Source organism: Typopeltis vanoorti, chromosome 2, assembly GCF_054136105.1.
Source record: "Typopeltis vanoorti isolate ZY-2024b chromosome 2, IOZ_Tvanoo_1.0, whole genome shotgun sequence".
NCBI classification, from domain to species: domain Eukaryota; kingdom Metazoa; phylum Arthropoda; class Arachnida; order Uropygi; family Thelyphonidae; genus Typopeltis; species Typopeltis vanoorti.
Genome location: NC_143550.1, coordinates 95,691,877 through 95,713,197, shown reverse-complemented (window position 1 = coordinate 95,713,197; position 21,321 = coordinate 95,691,877). Strand labels below are relative to the sequence as shown.

Below are 21,321 nucleotides of genomic sequence, written 5' to 3'. Positions count from 1 at the left end.
CCTTCCATTCCTGTGGTGTCATTCCTAAGCTGAGACTCAAGCTATACAAACATGTGAAAGGCCTAACCAATTCAGCTGAATATTCCTTTAGCAAACGGGGCTGATATTTCATCTGTTTCTATTGACAAATTCTTATCCAAGTTATACAACAGTTCTTCAACCTCATTTTCATGAACCTCTAATTCTTCAATAATGTGACCAAGTTACATACACCTGGTTGATATATCTTAGCAAAGTGAGCACTCATTAATTATTATTATTATTACTACATGACACCGTGTAGTAATATTATTGTTATTATTACATGGCTGGGAGTTTAAAGACTCATCGATGGAGGACACCTGCTCTACAACTCTGTTTACACTGCTCATCCACCAACTGATCGCAACTACACCAATGTCCTCTACTGCCAACCACCACCACCACTAGTATTTCCACAGACAATTGCAAACATCCATTGAACTAACTTCCAATACTAGAGTACCATCTGTATTTAATAAAGTGATTCTTTCCCATTCATTCTTTCTTTTGCTTGCAGCATAACAATAAAATTCTTTTGGATTGCCTTCAGCTTGTATGGCCAATTTCTTTTCATACTCCGATTTAGCTTTCCACACAACATTCGTTACTTTTCTGGCCGGAGCTTTATATATTTCGTAACTCCTCTCACTCTTATTCTCACGATATTCTATCCAAATCATCATCTTGTGGATCTCTTGCTTAATAAGGTTGTGCACATTCATTTCACTCCCAACCTATTTATTCTTCAAACACCAGGGATACTTTCAGATACCACCTCATATAAGCACTTTTTTCAAAGATTCTCAATGCATTGTTAACTTTTTCCCATTCAGTAACTGATACCATGCGACCAAAGATAGTATTCTCCTAAGCTGATCATAATTTCTAGCTTTGTAGTTCAACATATAATCTGTTCTAATCAGAGCATCAATACAATTAGATACTTCCCAAGAAAGCACAGCATGATCACTGTCACCAACTGGTGGCAAAGTAGCCATATTCTTAACAGAGACCCCTTCTGATACTATGAGCATATCTGACACTTTTTGACCCTGAATTCCTTCTTTCACATGCTGCTTGAGAAAGTTCTCGCAACAACTCAATAAATTCCTCTTCTTTCTTATCATGAGATTTCTCATCTACCCAATCAACATTTGGAAAATTGAAGTCGCCCATAATGATCACTCGTTTGGTACCTATATGGCTAAATTGGCTATGTATTTCTTCATTCCTTGCAACTGAGCCGCCAGGTCTGTAGCAACATCTCACCACATATTTCATTTTGTTAGCCTCAACTTTATACCAGATAGACTCAAACTCACTACTACATATTCTATTTATATCAGAGAACAAATTCATATAGTTTTAACAGCAAAAGTGGTTTCCTATCCAAACAAAAAAGGAGCATAAATGGCACATCAAATTTATCAACTTTGACCAAAACATGGTATGAGCGTAAATTTCAGGAGGCCTGGGAAATTCTTATCAACTACCCTCATCTTAACAACAATGGTGGTCTAAAAATCCCAAGAATATGGATGGCACATATTCTATCCACATAATCTTTTGGTCTAAGAGTTAATTATAATTAGGAGTGTAAATAAGTTAGGATCTTAACTCTAATATAACAATACTCATGTTAAATTATGGATTAGGCCACCCCTTTTGCTATATTAAAAATATCTATATGAATTTGTTCTCTGATGATGTTATTAAATAGAATATAGCATTGATGTAGTTTTTTTTCTCACTAGAGGTCAGGCCAGTAGAATAACAGTTGATCAAATCATTGTCACTTTGGCATACTGTTTGAAATGTAATATAGCATTTCAAACAGTATGCCAAAGTATGCCAAACAGTATGTGTGTGCATGCACACAGAGGGGGGGGGGGAAATAAGTTTCTTGTCAAAAATAATCAGTCCAGAATTTTAGTTATATTCCAAGTGGAATGATTATGTCTGATTTCTATTCTGGCCAGGATGAAGACCATGTCAGCAAAACTGTACACAAAAGGCCAGCACCATCAATGATAGCTCCCACTCAACCATAAATAGATGCTCCAATTAATCCTTAAAAGTTTTTTAAAATTTTCACTTCAAGATGCATCAGATGTTCTTCGTATCTCTAAACAGATACATCAGAATCTCCAAGTATCTCTAAACAGATACTTGGAGATTCTGATCATGTGACTTTGGAAAATATCCATGATGCCGATCATTTATTAGTTAACAGAATTCGGAATACTGTAGATAATTTACTGTTAATGGATTTTTAAATTTAGAAAGAACTGACTTAAGAACAATAAGATGATAAAAATTTCTTGTCATTCTTTTTACAAGTTGGATAATACTCACACAGTGAAGTTGCATTTCTTGGGAATTTCAACATTCAGAACTGAAATTGGCTTCTCTTTTCTAATTATACTGATAAAGGTGAAAAAATGTCAACCTATTTTCCTTTCAGTAAAGATATTTCACAAGTGGTCCATCTACTCTAGAATACAAGATAATCCTCTCTACCTAACTCAAACCCCCTTCAACTTTTAATTATCTCTCCTTCAAAATATAGTATAGATTTCAGATTTCCTCTTGGTAACTCAGACCATAATCTCATCCAAGTTTCCTTTACTACAGAACATCTTTTATCCAGCCATTCTCAGTCTTGTGTCCATTGGTGCAAATGCCTCTTTTCCAATTACTCTTTCCATTCTCCAGATTCAAATATCAAGTAAATAACTGAAATAATTCTTACTGGAATGAAGACATTTATCACCTATTGCACTCAAAATAAGACCACCATCCAAGCTTGAAAAACTAAGGTTGTGAGATCCGAGAAAAAAAAAAAAAAAGATATGGCATATAATAAATGACTTAAAACCAAAACTCCAGCTTCAAGTTCTGCCTGTACTGCACTACACAAGAGTTGCATCATCAGATCCAAATCAAGACATTTAAAAGGGCTAACTATCCACCTGCTCAAATGGCACTCAAAGACCGTGGTCCCTTGTCATTTCAATCTCTCTCTCTCTCTCATTCATATGGTACTATTGTAACATCAACCAAAGACAAGGATGACTGACCTCATGGCATCATTCTTTTCTCAGCACCATAAGAGTTAGTGTCTTAAGCTATTCCATGAGACACCAACTCTTATGGTGCTGAGAGTATACCTCTTCCGCCACCAACCACATACATGCATCTCCAACTATGCTCAAAATTCATATCCAACCTGCATTGTCTTTATAATTTTACACATTCATCTGGCATCTATACTTCAGTCCATCTCAAAATACAGGAGTTAAAAATTCTTGGCTATTGCCCTCATCTCAATTCTTTCAAAAAACAATAGAGAATGTCTAAACAGCTTATTTGTTGTTGACAACATTCTCCCATGTTTTTACTACCTATTTTCAATCTTACTGAAAAAACTTTTTATTCCACCTTCTTTCATTCCCTCTATCTCTGTTCTTTAAAAGAATCTTCCTCACACCATTTTCCCAAAAGATGCAAACTTCAGTTTAACACACATATCAACAGATTCCCTATTTCTTCTTAGTCATTTGTCCACAAGTTTACTTTGGTCAGGAACACAAAAACTATATTCATTACCTGCACTACAGTCATTCTGCATCCAGTAGAAGATTATGCCATAGATATGGATCACCAAATCCAAAGGAACAAAACCTCCCCTTTACATAGAAGCAGAATATACATCAGAGAGAGTATTTCTAGCATCCACCACAGCATTACAGCATTTGCCAAATTTGAACAAACTTACCTGCCTCACTTCACTAAAAATCTGGGAGTGCAATATCTTCAAGACTTCAGAAAGATTCCATCACCATATCCAAAGAGAGCAGCAATTAGGGATTCTGCTGTTCACATTCAGTCTGTGTATACCTTCCAACTAGTATGCATGTGCTTAGTTGTATTTCTTTTTGTGCACACGAAGATGCCTCAGCAACAAGGTAGAATAATTTATTAGCTAAGTTCATTGAGTTGGTAATTATATCTCTAGATATGTTTTTCTCCAGAAAACAGCTCCTGATGGGCAGCCATTCTATTTGGTGATGATTTGATGAAAGATCTCGACAATCCAGATCTCTCATCAAAAATTCCACACGTTTTCTTGATCAAGGATGTTAAAATACAAGAGTCGAACCTGTTAGTCATCTTTGATATTGTTTCCCTCTTTACCAATATTCCATTATCTGACACTGTTAATTTATTATATGATGATTATCCTCCCAATATTGCAAAGATTTTTGAATTTGTTATACATTCAGGATATTTCAACTGGAAAAACAAGATCTATAAACAAGTTGAAGGTACTGCCAAGGGTAGCCTTCCGTCTCCACCTTTGTCAAACTATTTTTTGAACCATCTGGAAGACACCTTGTTCTAATCCATTCATCTTTGGTTTCGTCATGTTGATGATGTCTTTGCTATTTGGCCACATTCTGAAGAGGAATATACTACTTTCCTACAACAGATCAAGAGCCTTCACCCATGCATTCAGTTCACCATGGAAAAAGAAAAGGCTGGTAGTTTGCCATTCCTGGACATCCTTCTTACATACACAGCCTCTGGTAATTTATCAACCAGTGTTTATCAAAAAACTACCTTTACTGACAGATACATTCATAAAAAGTCTGCTCATCACACCTCTCAAAAAATTGGTGTTATCAAGTCTTTAATTAATAGAGCACAAAGTGTGCTCCTCTCCCTCAAGATTACAACAAGAACTTTTCACTATCAAAAAGTTAATGGAATTTAATAGTTACAACCATAATCAAATCCAGCAGATAATCGACTCCTATGTTCCAACACCTCAGGATTCTTCAACAGATTGCAGGGTTCCAATCCCTTATATTTCTAGCATCTTGGAACTGATTGGCAGAATTTTGAAGAAGTATCATCTCATTCCTGCACATTTTCTGATCAACAAAATTTCTCACCTATTGCCATCTACAAAAGACAGATTGGCACCTCTATAATTAGCTGGCAGATACTGTTGAATGTAATCTAATATACTTTGGACAAACAGGGCATTCTGTGGGGAAAAAAAATTAATGAACATCAATATTATATCAAATACAGGAAACCTCAAAAGTCTGGTCTGGCACAACATAGTATTGATACTAAACACAATAACCAGTGAGATAAAGCTTGTCTTCTCCATAGATGCAAGTTTAAATATGAACATCTTTTCAAAGGAAGTTGTGAAGCTCTTTTACATCGGCCAAATCTGAATCAAAACAATTGTCTCTCATTTCCAAACGTTTGGGAGATTCTTGTTATGTAACCATAAAAAAAAAAGAAAAAAAGTTAAGAATAATTTTAATATTATTCTTTATTAATATTAATTTCTAGCACATGGCAACAAGTTTTTAATTGATAATCCACTGACTTATGTATTTTGTATTCCATTCCTTTGAATTGCTTGTTGTCAACATTGATGATGTACTGTTAATTTCAGTACGAAATATCTACACTTTTATTTCATTAAAGTTAATTACTGTAGTTATTGTGTACAGGTAACCCTCATATAATGTGGATGTTAGGTTCCATAGAAATGCCATGTTATGCAAGACACAGATCACATAGAAAAAGTAGGATTAAGTTCCAAAATATTTTTTTTTTTAAAAATTATATAAACAACAATGACATATCCAGCAAAAATATATTTTTATTTAATTCAGGTAATTCGTGCAAGTTATGAAAATATATAAACTATGAAACAAATATATAGTATAAAATTATAAATTTACAAGCACGAGGATTTGAGGATCGGTTAATAAACATTGGTTTTGTCATGTAATCACCTGAAGCATTACTACAAAACAGTAGAGTAATTCTATCTTTAGAAACTTTGAATCCAGAAGCTAACTTTCATTTTTAGAAATATAGGTGCGTTTTTGCATTTTTTCCCTAATATAACCTGGATTCATCCACATTGAACACCTGGTCTGGATCATAAATATTTATAAACTGCGAGAGCTTTTTGTTTAATAAGATTTCCATCCAAAGGAATTTTCTTTCGAGTGCAATCTTCTATCCAAATATTAGAGATTTCTCTATTTTTCCCATTGCTCATGCATACATGAGCAATGCGCTTTGCACTTACCATTGACCTAGCAATAAACACCTTCTCGGATTTTATGTTCATTTTGTTTGTTCAAATTGTTGATTCGTTTAAATTCAAAATCCTTGCAACAGCTCCTGGTTTTTCTCCATTTTTCAATCGATCCAAGATTTTAATTTTTTCTTCGAGAGAAATAAATTTTTTTTTCAATGTTGGTTTTTTTCCCCCTTTCGTTGCAGTTTGTGGCCATTACTATAAAAATATTTTTTTTACATAAAAAAAGCATTACATATTAATTATGTATGTAACTCACCAGAAAATAAAGTATTCTAAGTTTGAGATTAACACACTTATTATTTTTAATGCGCTTTCCTGGCAGACAATTTTCAACAATAAACACTTTATACGGTTAACAACTGATGTACATGAGTGTTGAAGGGTATTTTCCCCTAATATAAATTCACTACTTATAACTACATGCGCGATACAGGCAGACACAAATTTAACGAAGATAAAATTTGATTTTTAAGTTGCGCAGTGAAAAATATGCGAAAAGATAAAGGGTTATCAATGTGTAGACATTGTATTTTTATCAAAACCGTGTTGTATAAGTACCGCGTTGAACAAAGGTTACTACAATTTGTAGACCGCATTGTATAAGTACCGTGTTATATGAGGGTTACCTGTAATTTATTATTTATAGTTATGCCACAGGTACCTTTAAAGATCACATATTCTATTTGGTGTTATTGCAACATCAAAGAACAAAGGACACAAGGCTGAAAATGGGAGAAGGGCATTTGGCTTGAAACTTTTTTTTTGCTAGATTATGGTCTCACTTACCAAAGGGAAGAGATGATCGCAACAGTGTACCTGAAAGGAAAACTAGTTAAGAAAAGATATCTAGATTATTGGGTGAGTGGAGAGAACGGCTTTCAGCAAATGCTTCAGCTTCTTGATAAGTAGATTTAGGAAAAAGAGCATGGGAATTATGGACATTAGTCACCAAAGAAGATGAGCTATTTGTATATATTTGTATAGTTGGAATGCTGGAAATCAAGCTTCAAGGGTAGGAAGTCAAAGAGGTTAAAATGATTTTCAAAAGCACTAGAACAGTAGAGACAGCAGAGATGCATAATGGGTCAAGCAAACCTTGAGTCAGAGAAAGGCAAAGTGGAGATTTGAGATTTAGCATCTTCAGGGAAGGAATATCAGACCTCATAGCATGTGTCCCCATTTATGGCAAAAGGAATCATACAGAATGTAAGTGGAGATATGATCGAGACATTCAAGCTGTTGAAGGGTTATTACTGTATTAATTTTTTCGTGTGGTAGAACAAGGATAAGAGGATTATCGCTGGAAGTTACAAAAGGAAGTAGAGAGTAAAATTCTCTGCTCCATTCACTATGATAATGTTGGACAATGCTAAGGTACTTGATAGAATAATACATGAAAGGCTGTTTGCATAAACTAGAAAATATAGGATTGGAATATAAACTATTTGCTTGGATAAGTGGGTGGCTGACAAACAGTTATCAGAAAGCGTATATGGGGAAGTGAATCTATCAGATTTAAGGTAGCCAGTGGTGTGCCCAAAGGATCACTACTTGAACCACTGTTGTTTAATCTATGCATTAATGATACTGAAAAGGGACTGAAAGGAAATCTTCAGTTGTATGCTGATTATGCAAAGATAAGAAGAGCAATCAGGGATGCTTCTGATATGCTGCATTTACAGGGTGATTTGAATAGGCTGGAAGTGTTCACAAATGATAATGGCTCACAATTCAATAACTTTACTAATAATAATTGTAAAGTTAGGCATTTTGGCATAATGCGATATCCAACAGCATATTATATTGGTGGGATTATGTTTACAGTAACTGACAAGGCTAGAGATCTTCGAGTTTTGGTGGATAAAAAGTTGAAGTCAAAGGTCACATAACAAAAATTGCAAATACAATACAGAGGATAATTGTCATGTTGAAAGGACATTGACATGTAAGGATATGGAAGCCATTTTGCCTCTTAAATTAAATTTAAAAGGCAAAATGGTAAATTATATTAAAAGAGGATATATCAAGAATCCTTTCTAGAAAGGAATAAATTTAGCTAATATACAATAAGACCTTATAGATTTATTTATAAAATCAAGCAGAATATAAATAAAACTGTTGCTATCTGTTCACTCTCCAAATTTTTCCCCTCTCATACCTATAGTCTTTTATCTTGACAAACTGTTTTATTTCTAAACCAGCTCCCAGATCCATAAGTTAAAATAGGTCTGAAAACTGTCTTGTATGCAGCTACTTTAGTGTGACTAATTTCTCTCTTATGTCAGTATATTTATTCAGCTGATTCCACATGATACCAGCTTTGCTTATTCTGTTGCCAACTTTCCATATTTAATTTACCATCTTCACTAAAAATAGTGCCTAAACAACTCAAATGTTTTACTTACTCTACGCGCTTCCCATTCAGGATGAGCTAATGTTTTAATTCCCCTTTGCCTATTTTCATAGCATGACTTTTTGTTGCCAATATTCATACCAAATTTATTAGTTTCTATTCAATTAGTTAAAGAATCCAGCCAACTTATACTGGATTTATTTACGAGTATAACAGGTGCATAAAATAAATGGCTCAGATTAATTTTAATATCAGCTTCAATGCCAGTTGCCTTCATAATGTAATTCATATAGATGACAAAAGTGGAGATGGTTTGCACCCTTCTCTCAAAACTGATTTTAAATCAAACCATCGTCCTGACTCCTTCAATTCTAATGGCTGCCTTATAACTCAAACAGACTGTATAGGCTAAATACAATGTCCCATTTACAACATAATCATAACATTTTGATTAACTTTCCTCTTGAAATCCTGTCATGCCTTTTCCATATCTACAGAACAAATACAGATCCATGTTATATTCCCATAATTTCTCAACTATGAAGTGAAAATCTGATCCTGAGGTCCTCTATGTGGCCTGAACCCAGCTGTGTAACTTTATACATCCATGTTTGAGCAATTCTGGCCAAATATCATATATTCCAGCTGCCTTGAGTACTGTTATGTACTCCTGATGATTAAATAAAAACATTCAAGAGGAGTGCAGTCATTGGTTATCCATTTATTAATTCATAAATTAATATAATACAGCAATTGACAGTCCTTGTAGAAATTAAAAATCTGCCAACAGCATAAATTTGTAAGAGCAATTGGGGGGGGGGGAGATGTGGCATTAGGAATGACAAAGTGGAGAGAAGCTTGATCTGTAGCTAGAATAACTAATTTTGCAATGAATCAAAAGTAGGTGAATTATAATATAAACCTCTCTTACTATTTGATACAATGATAACAGTAACAAAAAACCATTCAAATGGATGATATTGACAAGATCATAAAGTTTAAATAGAAATTTATCTCTGCCAAATTAAAGAGTTCTCAAATTATTTAAAAAAAAAAATCAACATTGTGAAATATTATTTTAAAGTAGTGAAAGAATGATGAAATGCATATATATCCATTCATCCAGTGACATCGACAGCTAATGCTGGGCCTGGGGAAAAGAACTTCCCAGGCTCTCTGAAGCAAAAAAAGATAAGAAATTTGTAATCTACTGTTATTCTCATTTACAAAGGAAAAAAAACCTCATTCCCAGGCCCTTAAAAATCGTAGAGCCCAGGGAATCTTACACCTCTCCCTTCCCATGAGGGCTGCAATGGGCAAGTCCCCCTCCCAATTATGGAGCTCAATCCATTTTAGGCAATTAACGCAGATAGCTTGCCTCTCCTCTGCTGCATCTTCTGAGGACAAGCATTTTTTGTCTATAGATGTGCGTGTATACGAGAGCTCGTTTGCCTGCTTTGAGAGAGAGAGAAAAGTTGAGATCAATTTAGCTGCAGAGGTTCTCCTCTCTCTCTCTCTCTCTATATATATATATATATATAAATATAAAGAGAGAGAGAGAATCTAAAAAACTAATCAAGCCACATATGGAAGAGAAATAAGCATCAGTTCTGCAGTTGCCAATGAATTTGTGATTTTAATTCAAGTTAAATATAATGTGATATCATCAATGAAATGGATTCAAACCTCCAGTAAATGGTGCCACTGATGATCATGTAAATAATTATACCTGAATTTGAAACACTTCAGAATCAGAAAAGCAAATTTGATATCATTTTAAAATGACCTTATAAACTCGAGGAGCTATACAAGCTCGTTCAGAGCATGTTTTGCAAACATGCTGTCTTACGGTGGATGTCTGATACTATTCTCTGTGATATGAGTTACAAATAAGAAATCAGAAGGAAGAACTCAGATCTCATTTCCATACTTTTCACAACAGAATACATGAAATAGGAAAATGTGAAAAACTGCTTTTCAGGATAATGATTAAATGAAAGGTAGAATTCTTCCTCTCTACAATTAAAAATTAAGACTACTTTAAATTTATTACTATTAGTACCTTCTGATATTGTGTAAAAACTGAGAAAATTAAATAACTGAGGATATTCCATTTATGCATTCCACCTTAAATTTACAATCAAGCACTTAAAAAAAAAAAAAAAAAAAAAAAAAAAAAAAAAAAAAAAAAAAACAGTTATTTCTCTTAATACAGAAATAATATTTTTATCAAATGACCATACAATGAAAAAAGATGAAAGTAACCAGTCAACCAGAATCAATACTAATGTTGTCTTCTTACTTTCATAAAAAAAGTAAAAAGACAAGCATTATGCAATTATCAAAGAGAAGGAGAACAATCAAAAAGAGATTTGATTATCACAGTACGTAATCAAACTTACAAAGTTTCATTCAATTTGATTAATAGCAGATATAATAACCAACACTCTGAAAAAAGGAAATTAATAACTTACACAACAAATAGTACTTGCTTTTAGCAAGCTCTCTTTCAAGTCTTCTGAAGAGACTCAGTGGGAATAGAGTCTGAGGTACCAAGAGTGTTCCACAAAGATGCTGACACATGCAAACCCAATTTCATCAAAAAAATGAGGAATCCACTTCCATTCTAAGTCCTATACAGTCATGAAGATATTTAATGTGCAAAGTTTGTATATGCCTGGGTAAAATAAGGATGAAAACAGAACATACAACTTGTTCCAGTCATCCAATAGAAGCTCAACTTGGTTGAGTGTATATGGCTCAGCAAGATTAGTAAATATTTCATTCTTTTCTCTAGTGAAATGCTGGCACTCCACCAAAACATGGCAAATGGTGAGACAGGTAACATTGCACAGTTCACACGTGGGTCATCAGCCCTCAATAAATAAGAATATGTAAGGTGACTGACCTATATGGAACTTAGCAAAAACATCCTCCCTTCTCTTTCTACATAGACTATCAATGCTTTATTCCAGGCTTAATCTTGTACAATTTATTTGTCAGTGCTTCTCCACATGATGATTGTCATCTGTATACCAGACTAACAAACAGCACAAACAGCAATTGGCCATAACTTCTGTCCAACACTATTCCCACCCCTATCATACCCAGATGGCTCTACTGCATGGGTGTCAAACTCACGGCCCGTGACGAATAATTTTGCAGCCCAACCAAACGTTTGTCAATGAAAGTGATTACTGCATATAGCCATGTTGCATGCATTTCCTTTACACGCAGGAGAACCATTTCCCCCACTATTTCTACCAGCCGATTATATACCTACTATCACTTGCCAGTACCACACCCACGTCTAGTCATCAAGTCTTGTTTGAACTGACTTGTCTGGTGTGTGTAACAGGAAATATTTCACTTTCGGTGAACAAGAAAAATAAGTTTATTAACATTACGCTTATTAACTTGTGCAGTTATTTAGTGTCTGGTAAGTTGATGTTCAAGAAAAAATATCAGTTTTTATTAAAATATTCAGTATGTCTCTATCGAAACCAAGTGATGATAATAAATGAAAAATTGCTGATGAACATTGAAATTTCCAAGAAAAGTGGGAATTGGAGTATTTTTGCTGTGAAGTAAAAATAAAATAATCTGCTTAATATGTAATAATGTTATCAGTGTACCAAAGTTATACAACATTAATCGTCACTATGAACAACATAAATAAAAATATGATAATTATGAGGGATTAATGAGACAAGAAAAGTTGAAAGAGCTCAAATCAGGACTGAAAAAACAACAGTTCATGTTTACTAAAGTATCACCAGAAAGTGAAGCAGCGGTGCATGCAAGCTACGTCTTGTCGGAGTTGATAGCTAAACACTCGAAACCTTTTACTGAAGGCAATTTCATTAAGGAATTCTAATTAATGCTGCAGAAACTATTTGTCCTGAAAATATGAAGGCTTTTCAAACAATCTCTTTGTCTCGAAATACAGTTGCGGAAAGAATTACTGTAAATACAATAAATTGGCTGACAATTTAAGTGTTCAGATCAAAGCAAAATAATCTAGTTTCAAAGCTTTTTCCATTGCCTGTGACGAGAGTACAGACATTGGGGGCATAGCTCAATTAGCTGTGTTTCTTCGTGCTTGCGACACGGATTTCAACATTTTTGAGGAATTATTGGAACTAGTACCAATGCATAACACCAGTACAGGAAAAGATATATTTAACTGTGTTTTTGAACTTCTGCAAAAATACAATCTACCTCTGTCAAAATTAACTTCTGTAGCTACAGATGGAGCTCTTTCTATGACTGGAAAAAACAATGGTTTCGTGGCATTACTGCAAAAAAATAAAAATAAAATAAAATAAAGTGAAATCTATGACAGATCCAAGATTCATCATATGCATTGCATTATACATCAAGTAGCATTATGAGTGAAAGTAATGGAAAATGTGTTGACATCTATCAAAAAAATCATTAATTTCATAAAATCTCGAGGCTTAAATCAGCGACAGTTCTCCGCTTTATTAAATGAATTAGACAGCGAATATTCTGGTTTGTCCTACTATACCGAGGTACGTTGGCTATCCTGCTCCAAGATTATAAGTTTAGCTTAATCCTTTATCCAAGTGTGAGCAAACAAAGTTTGCACCTGAAAGTATCTTCAGGACTGAGCTAAGATGGTGCAACACCAAGGCAACTCGTGGCAAAGGTGGAGAAAGCTATCATCACTCCTATCTCAGTATCTCCCACAATGCAAAGCACATCTCCTTGTGGATATGTATAATGCATAGCATTATGCATATCAACAAGGAGATGTGCTCTGCATTGTGGGAGATACTGAGAATTATCCTTCATGGTTGATATAATAAAACACTTATATGATTGAAATTTAAAACTGCAAGGAAAAGATCAGATCATTACGAACATGTGTGACCAAGTTAAGGTATTCAAATATAAACTAGTTCTTTGGGAAAAGCAGTTGAAAATGAAGATTTAATGTACTTTCCGACATGCAACATGAACAAATCATGTTCAAGTGAAACTGCATCGTATCAAAAATATGCAGAAAAAATTATAAGCCTTAGAATTGAATTTGAAACAAGGTTTGCAGATTTTAAATTTTTGGAAGACAAGTTTTCTTCGATTTTTTCAATAAATATCGAATCAGTACCTAATCAAATGCGAATGGAGGTAACTGAGATCCAGTGCGATTCAGATTTGAAGGAAAAATTCAGTGAAGTTGGCGTACCTGGATTTTACAAATATTTACCTGCCAGGTTTAAAAATACTCGAAAATTCACATATGAAATTATATCCATGTTTGGAAGTACTTATCAGTGTGAGCAGTTATTTATAATTATGAAGGGAAATAAGTCTCCTGTCAGATCCAGAATTACTGACATTCACCTTGGATCAGTTTTGAAAGTAATCACTGCGAACAAGATTTCTTCCAAAGTAGGAAAGATAGTAGCAGAGAAGAGATGCCAAGTGTCAGGGAGAAAACATTAATTTTATCGTTATTCTTGTTCTTTTTTTATACTGTACTTTTCAAAATAAACCTGCGTTTTTATGAAAATTGAAGTTTTTGTTTTTTGCAGCCCACACAAACTTAAACCTCGTTTATTTGGCCCGTGTTAGCCTTGGAGTTTGACATGCTTGCTCTGCTGCATCATCACCCACAGAAAAAGCCAATCTTCTGGCTTCATACTTTGTTTAAAATGCATGCATAACTGCCGATAGTAAATGTCCCCCAACCATTCCAGACACCCAACATACAAGGCTCCCTATATCCTTTTGCCAGGATGAAATCAGAAAAATACTGTCCAAATTAGACACAAAAAAGTCTCCTGGTCCTGATGGCATTCCCACAATTGTTCTGAAAGTTTGTGCTCCAGAACTGACCCCTATCCTATGTCACCTATATATACTCTCTTACTCTACTGGAAATTGGCCTATATTCAGCCCATTCCCAAGAAGGATGACAAGTCACTGCCATCCAATTACTGCCCTATCTCACTTACCTCAGTCCTGTCAAAAGTAATGGAAAAAATCATCAATTCCCAACTCCTACACTATCTTGAAGACACTCGCCAAATAAATGACCGCCAGTATAGATTCTGCCACTGCTGATCAACAGGAGATCTACTCACATATGTCACCCATCTCTGGACAAATGCTATGGAGAGGTTTGGCAAATCCCAAGTGGTTACACTAGATATCTCCAAAGCCTTTGACCAGGTTTCATGGAATTACTGCAAAAAAAAAAAAAAAAAAAAAAAAAAAAAGTGAAATTTATGACCATCATTCGATCTGACCCAGGACTTCTGTAGCTGGATTGCCAGCTTTCTGTCTGGACGTACACTGCATGTGATGGTGGACGGCTCCCTATCCTCTCACCACTCAATTAATGCTGGGGTCCCACAAGGTTCTGTCCTCTCACCAACCCTCTTCCTGCTATATATTAATGACCTACTGCAATTGACCTCCAACCCAATACACAGTTTTGCAGACGACAGCACACTACACTCCTCGCTTGCATTTGATAAGCCTTACCCTTCACAACTCAACCTCAACCTACAGAACATCAACCACCACCACCCTCAACTCCGATCTCCAAGCCATCCTACAATGGGGTTCAGATAACCTCATAAATTTCAACGCCAATAAAACTCAGTTCTGTACTATTTCCCATAAAAAAGAACCATTTTTTCCCAGTATCCTTTTTGACAATACCCAAATTTCCAGACAGTCTGAGATCTCGCTTCTTGGAATCACCCTCACATCAAACCTCTCCTGGCATAAACATATCACAACCATTGCATCCTCAGCCTCAAAAAAACTAGGATTTCTCTTTTGCTCAAGACATTACTTCATCCCTGAACAGCTACTAACATTATACAAATCACAAATCCGCCAAGCTATTGAATATTGCTCCCACATATGGGGTGGGGCCCCTAAAAGCTCTCTCAAAATGCTCGACTCAATACAGAGGAGAGCAATTAGACTTATCAATGGTCCATCCCTTACCAACTCTCTCGCCCCACTATCACACAGACGTATGGTCTCTGCAGTATGTATATTCTACAAATATTTCCATGGGAAATGCTCATCTGAAATAACATCAATAATTCCTCTGCTCAGTACAAAGCTCATTGAAACACATGCAGCTGCTGCACAACATCCCTTCACAGTACACCTAGAAACAAACAGAACAAGTTTCTTTTCCCCTTCCTTCATCCCTGCAACTGCTGCACTGTGGAACAGTCTCCCACCTGCTGTGTTTCCCAAGGAATACAATTTAAAGTCATCCAAATCAAATGTAAATAAATTCCTCCTTTCCAAACCAACTACTCATACACGGTACTAATGTACTATAGGTTGGCCAACCAACCTCCTGTGTATGGGCTCAACATAAAAAAAAATAATAAAAAAAAAGCAAGGAAAAAATAAGGATTATCTAGCAGCTGTAGTGTCATTTCCCTTAATTCCAATGAGGATGGGAATCCAGCACAACCAAACATCAAAATTAAGGATCTTCAATTCTGTACAACAGTTGTAAAACTTGACAAAGCACTTACTGTGGATTGTGCACAGGGAAGAAGATGGCCTATAAAGAACTCAATGAGTATGCATAAAGTAAACCTTTTTGGTAGCAGTTTTCTTTTAGGTGAAAAAGCCAAATGAAATGCAGCTCTGCTGTACAATTACTGCATTAAATGAGGATAAGACTGGAGATAACATGATCAGCAAAAGCATCAGAACAACCAACAGATGTCTCAGATCTTGAACCATCCATATAGATGGGTGAGAAGTCAGAGTGCTATGCTCTGTGTACATTAAACAACTGCAAATAAGTGACACAGTGAGAGGCTGCATGATGAAGTGCTAACCAGCCAAAGAGGAATGCTACATGTTGGGCACAGGTGGTGATGTACACATTTGAGCCAATAACTGACATTATCTCTTTAACATGCACCAAATGGATGAATGGAAAGACTGATGTATGTAATAGTGAGCTTCCCAACACAAAGAAAAAAAACACCGGTCCATGTGGGATGCTCTAGAAGAGATTATTTTTAGAGCATAGTTCAGAGACAACTGTTTCTGTCAGAGTGAAAGAGTAGGTTCATTTGCTTTGATGTAAAGATTTTAAAATAGATTATATGCAAAAAGCAACAGTAGTTATTCATATACCCTGATGACAGACAAGATCCAACCAGTGGAGTTTGCTCTTTGGAACACATAATCAAGCTTTGAATAAGTGTATGATAAAGGCAAAGCAAGGAAAATCAATCAGCATCCCATTCTGTAGAGGGGAGTGGATCGATTTTTTGCATCCTTCTACAATGCTCTGTTGCACTTTTCTCTTAGTTGATGAACTTGGTTTCTGTTGCTATTGGGATAATAGTTTGTCCCGTCCTTAACTATGGATCTGGGTGAAGAGTGTTTTTGACAAAATGTACATACACTTCTTTCTGCTGAAAACTTGAATCCACTGCCTTGGAAAATACTCTCTTCTTGGCAAAATGGTTGGGATAATGTGCTTCCCACTCAGACTTGGGAGATTCAGGTAGAGAAAGTTTTTGATAAAAACAGGAAGATGTCAAGTGAGACATAGATTAGATAGGTCTTTCAATATGCTATATCTCCAGCCTGTGTCAAACTATTTTCAATGTCAAAGAACACTAAAACCAGATTTTTCATTTCAGGAATGCATCTCCCATATATGTCTCTAAATAGAACAAATAGTCCAACGTCAACTGATGTCAAAAAAAGCCACAATGTGTGTTGGAGAAAAGACCACTGCTTCTAAATACCGGAGATGTCCAGCATTTACTATTTTCTCTATATCTTACAAAGACAACTGATCAGAACAATAGGGCAGTAATTGTTTGCTTGTGTTGGATCCTTTCCTGGTTTTGGGATGGCAATGACGACTGACTTGTTCCTCTATAAGTATCCTGTTGTATAATAAGAGAAGGAGATTCACAGTAGATGATAGAAGATGTTTTATCATTTCATGACATCAGGAGATCTACTGCACTAGCCAGAGAAAGAGCTCTTTTTAGTTCCTCCTTAATGAATGGCTGATTGTATAGCATTAGCCCATTTGTAGAAAAGTTTAGCTGCTGTTTCTCAACAATGGCCAGAGCACTGTCTGTAAATTGTGCATGTTGTTCTGGCCAGCGTGCATGTGTGTGTGCGCACGCCTATTTTGCAGGATGAAAAACCAGTTTCCAGGAGGAAAAACTGCCACCTCTGTATGAGACCAGCTGCTTGTTATAGAGAATTACAGGTGAAAGAAATAAGACTATAAGAAAAAGGTGTTGTTCTCACCATTTTACCTACATATATATATAAGCTTAGGTCATCATCAAATTCCTGGTATAGTTCACCCACCGTTTGTAGATCTCTCCTTGGCATTTTGCCAAGAATAGTCGATTCATGCTGAAGGGGAGAAAGAAAATGAAGGATGTACAAATTGGTCGCCAACATGCGAAATCACGTGCTTTCTTGTCTGTCGCTGTACTAGTACTAGCTTGATTTTTGTTGTCGCTTTTTTGCATTATTTTTTATTATTGATCCAGTACAGTCAACAAGTTCTGTTGTTAAACGTTTCAGTAGCTCTTGCAAAAGAATATTGAATAATGTGCTGACATTCTGCAAAAAAGAATCGTCTCCTTGTTCCCCTTTCTCAAGTCATAAAACGTGCAAGTGCAATTGCGGGTGTATCGGGGTCAACTGTTACAAGAATTCGTAGGGAATCAAAAGGTGAAGGTAAGCCAAAATTTAAATCTCCTAAAAAAAAGTGCTAGAGTAAAGAAAACAATCGAAACCGTAGCTTTGAATGATTTTGATGTAGACGTTATAAGAACTATTCACTAATTTTACGTGCTTGAGAAAAGAGTGCCAACTGTTCCAAAATTGATTCCTGTGCTTAAAAGAAAAAATTAATTTTCCTTGGAAAAGAGAAACTAAGGAAAATACTTCATGAAATCGGATTTTGTTTTAAAAAGTCCCAGAATAAAAGGAAACTTATCATGGAGCGAAGCGACATTGTTTTATCTAGAACGCAGTATTTGAGAGCAATAAGATGTTTCAGGGAGGAAAAAAAACCGATTGTGTATCTAGATGAAACTTGGATTGATAGTAATTTAAATTATGGAAAATGTTGGCAGTCTAAAGAAGAATGTAGAGTGCTACAAACCGGAAATGCCTCGTGACGCATAATAATTTTGTATACAGGTGGAAAAATGGTTTTTCTTACCGAATTCAAACTTACTATACAAAGCCAATTACCATAGGCAAATGAATTATACGATCTTCGAAAAGTGGGCAGAAAAAAAACTGATTCCAAACTTACCTAAAAATGCTGTTGTTATAATAGATAACGCTTCATATCACTCTATTCGATCAAACAAAGTTCCAAATTGGTCTAATAAGAAGCAAGTTCTTATGGATTGGCTCTCTGCAAATAACATTTCTCATTCCCCAGATATGCGAAAAATTGAATTGCTTAATTTGGTCAAAAGAAACTCGCCCACATCTAAACTATTTAAATTCGACACAATGCTCAATGAGCATGGATTTCTAGCTTTGAGGCTACCACCATATCATTGCGATATTAATATTATGGAGTATGTTTGGGCAGAAGTGAAAAGTTTCATTTGCCATCGCAACGTAACTGGAGATATTGACATGTCGAAACTTTTGAAGCTTTCAGAACAGGCGATTGAAAGTATTTCATTCAAAACTGGGGAAAATATTGCTTTCATGTCACCTCATTGGAAAATATGTATTGGGACGGAGACAGAATTATCAAAGAATTATGCGAACCTTTGGTGATCAGTTTAAGTGAAAGTGATGGCGATTCGGACACCGATTCAGATGACTATGAAGATTAAAAGGATTTAATAATGGTATTTTTTTCCAAACTTTTTTTGCAAGGGTTTGTTAAAAGAGTCACAACAAGTCATAAATAATTAATCGGTTTAGGACATTAAAGTGTCTTAGTTCTCTCAACTGTAAGTTTAGAATATCTAAGTTCATTTGAAAAAATTTCTGTTTTTCTGTATAATTATTTTTATTTTATAGAAAACTTTCTTAAAAATAAACTTAGTTAAATTTTTGTTTTATGCTATACCTTTTTTAATTTTGTTAATACTCTACGTACATTTTTCCAACTGTTATACAAGCAAAATAGTTACACTTTAAAAACTACAATGTTCGTAAAAGAAAAGCTAAATTTCCGACCTGTAATAATAAACAAACACATCCCAGAAGACAGATGGATTACCCTATTATCGGAATGGATTCTCCTTTTTCTGACATGCACAGAAGTGTCGAGGGACCTCTAATCGGTGGGCGAACTATATGTATCCTCAGGGGGATAGTGATGTATAGGATCAGCAATAGCTATGAAGTACTTCTTCCAACATCAACAAATACATGTGCCTTAATTTGCCAAAGATCTGAGAACCAACATTCTAAAACCATATTTAGTCTGACTTCTCTGAATTCACTTCATTTTCATCTGGTCTCTAAAGGACATCTTGTCAGAAAAAGGGTTCCTTGTCAAAGTTACAATTTCAATTTTTTCTACAACTATCTAAGTGCTATGCATCTCCCACACATTTGTAATTATGTGCGCTGAGAATGCAGATGAAAATTCCAGCAAAGTAACAATAAATTCAATGCCTCATTTATTTACATCTGGCGTTGTTTATACCATGAAGCACTGTTATGAAGGCCAGATTACCTTTACAGATTAAGATGAAAGACCAGTTTCCAGGAGGAAAAATCTTGCCACCTCCACCAGAAAGGCAGCAGTTTCCATGATACTTGCAGCAGCAGGACTGTAACTATCATGATCTAATAAAAATCATTTAGGTAATTTGCTGTTGTTCCACCATTATGCTGAACTGCATACAACACAAAATATACATGCAACAGGTAGATACCAAACAGGTAGAATCCACAGGATTGTCGTGCCTTAGCAACCCTTTGGAATCTTTGACAAGTTTAATGCAGCTGACACAAGAAACTTTTCTCTTTATAAAATTTTCTTTAGAAAAGCATAGTGCTATAGGACTTCAGCCCAGACTTTTTTTTTTTTTTTTTTTTTTAAATAGCAAGTGAATGTGATAACAGTGACTGATATAGTGGTAGTTGACTGTATAGCCTGGAACAGACATATGAAACCATCTATGTAATGAAGTAGTGACTCTAGAGACAACAGGAATGTGCTTAATAAACTGCCAATTTAATGTATATATTACAATAATTTAAACAGAATTTCAATACAAAATGTGACACTTACCTCAGCAACAAGATCATGAAGGTGGCCTTTCCTAAACATCAACTTAAAAAGCCACTCTAGGAAACACCATCGCCAGTGACTGTTTTCCATTTCATTTTCTGGTAAAGTGGTACCTTTGGTATTAAGGTCATCTTCTGCTACAACTTCATTATTTTGACAAGAAAATTTTATGCACCAACGACAAAAGTGGATTGCTGCCTCTTCACAGCCAGCATGTACTAGTGATTCTATCCTAATCAGAAGAAATTCTTGGGGTTCGGGAATGATATATTCCCGCACTAAATTATAAAATATAAATACATTACATTTCCAGAATATACCTTAAAATAACAGTTAAGAGAATATTATATTTGAATAAGTTTATAATGTTTAAACACTTAAAATTTCAGTGACTATTTTAGGAAAAAAATAGTTACTGTATTTCAAGATAGGCGACTATCTCAGCTAAGTCTAGTTGTGTGTGTGTGTGTGTGTGTGTGTGTGTGTGTGTGTGTGTGTGTTCGTTCAGACTTAGGTGCTGGA

General features: G+C 35.2%; 1 protein-coding gene across 1 annotated transcript in view; it reads right to left on the bottom strand.

Moving 5' to 3' along the window:
* Nucleotides 1-21,321, bottom strand: part of LOC150109271 (uncharacterized) — a 226,877-nt gene that overhangs the window by 67,808 nt on the left and 137,748 nt on the right. The window contains exon 4 of the mRNA XM_090402004.1: nucleotides 20,800-21,077. Coding sequence (XP_090258130.1) covers nucleotides 20,800-21,077 — 278 coding nt within the window. The remainder of the gene's footprint in view (nucleotides 1-20,799; nucleotides 21,078-21,321) is intronic.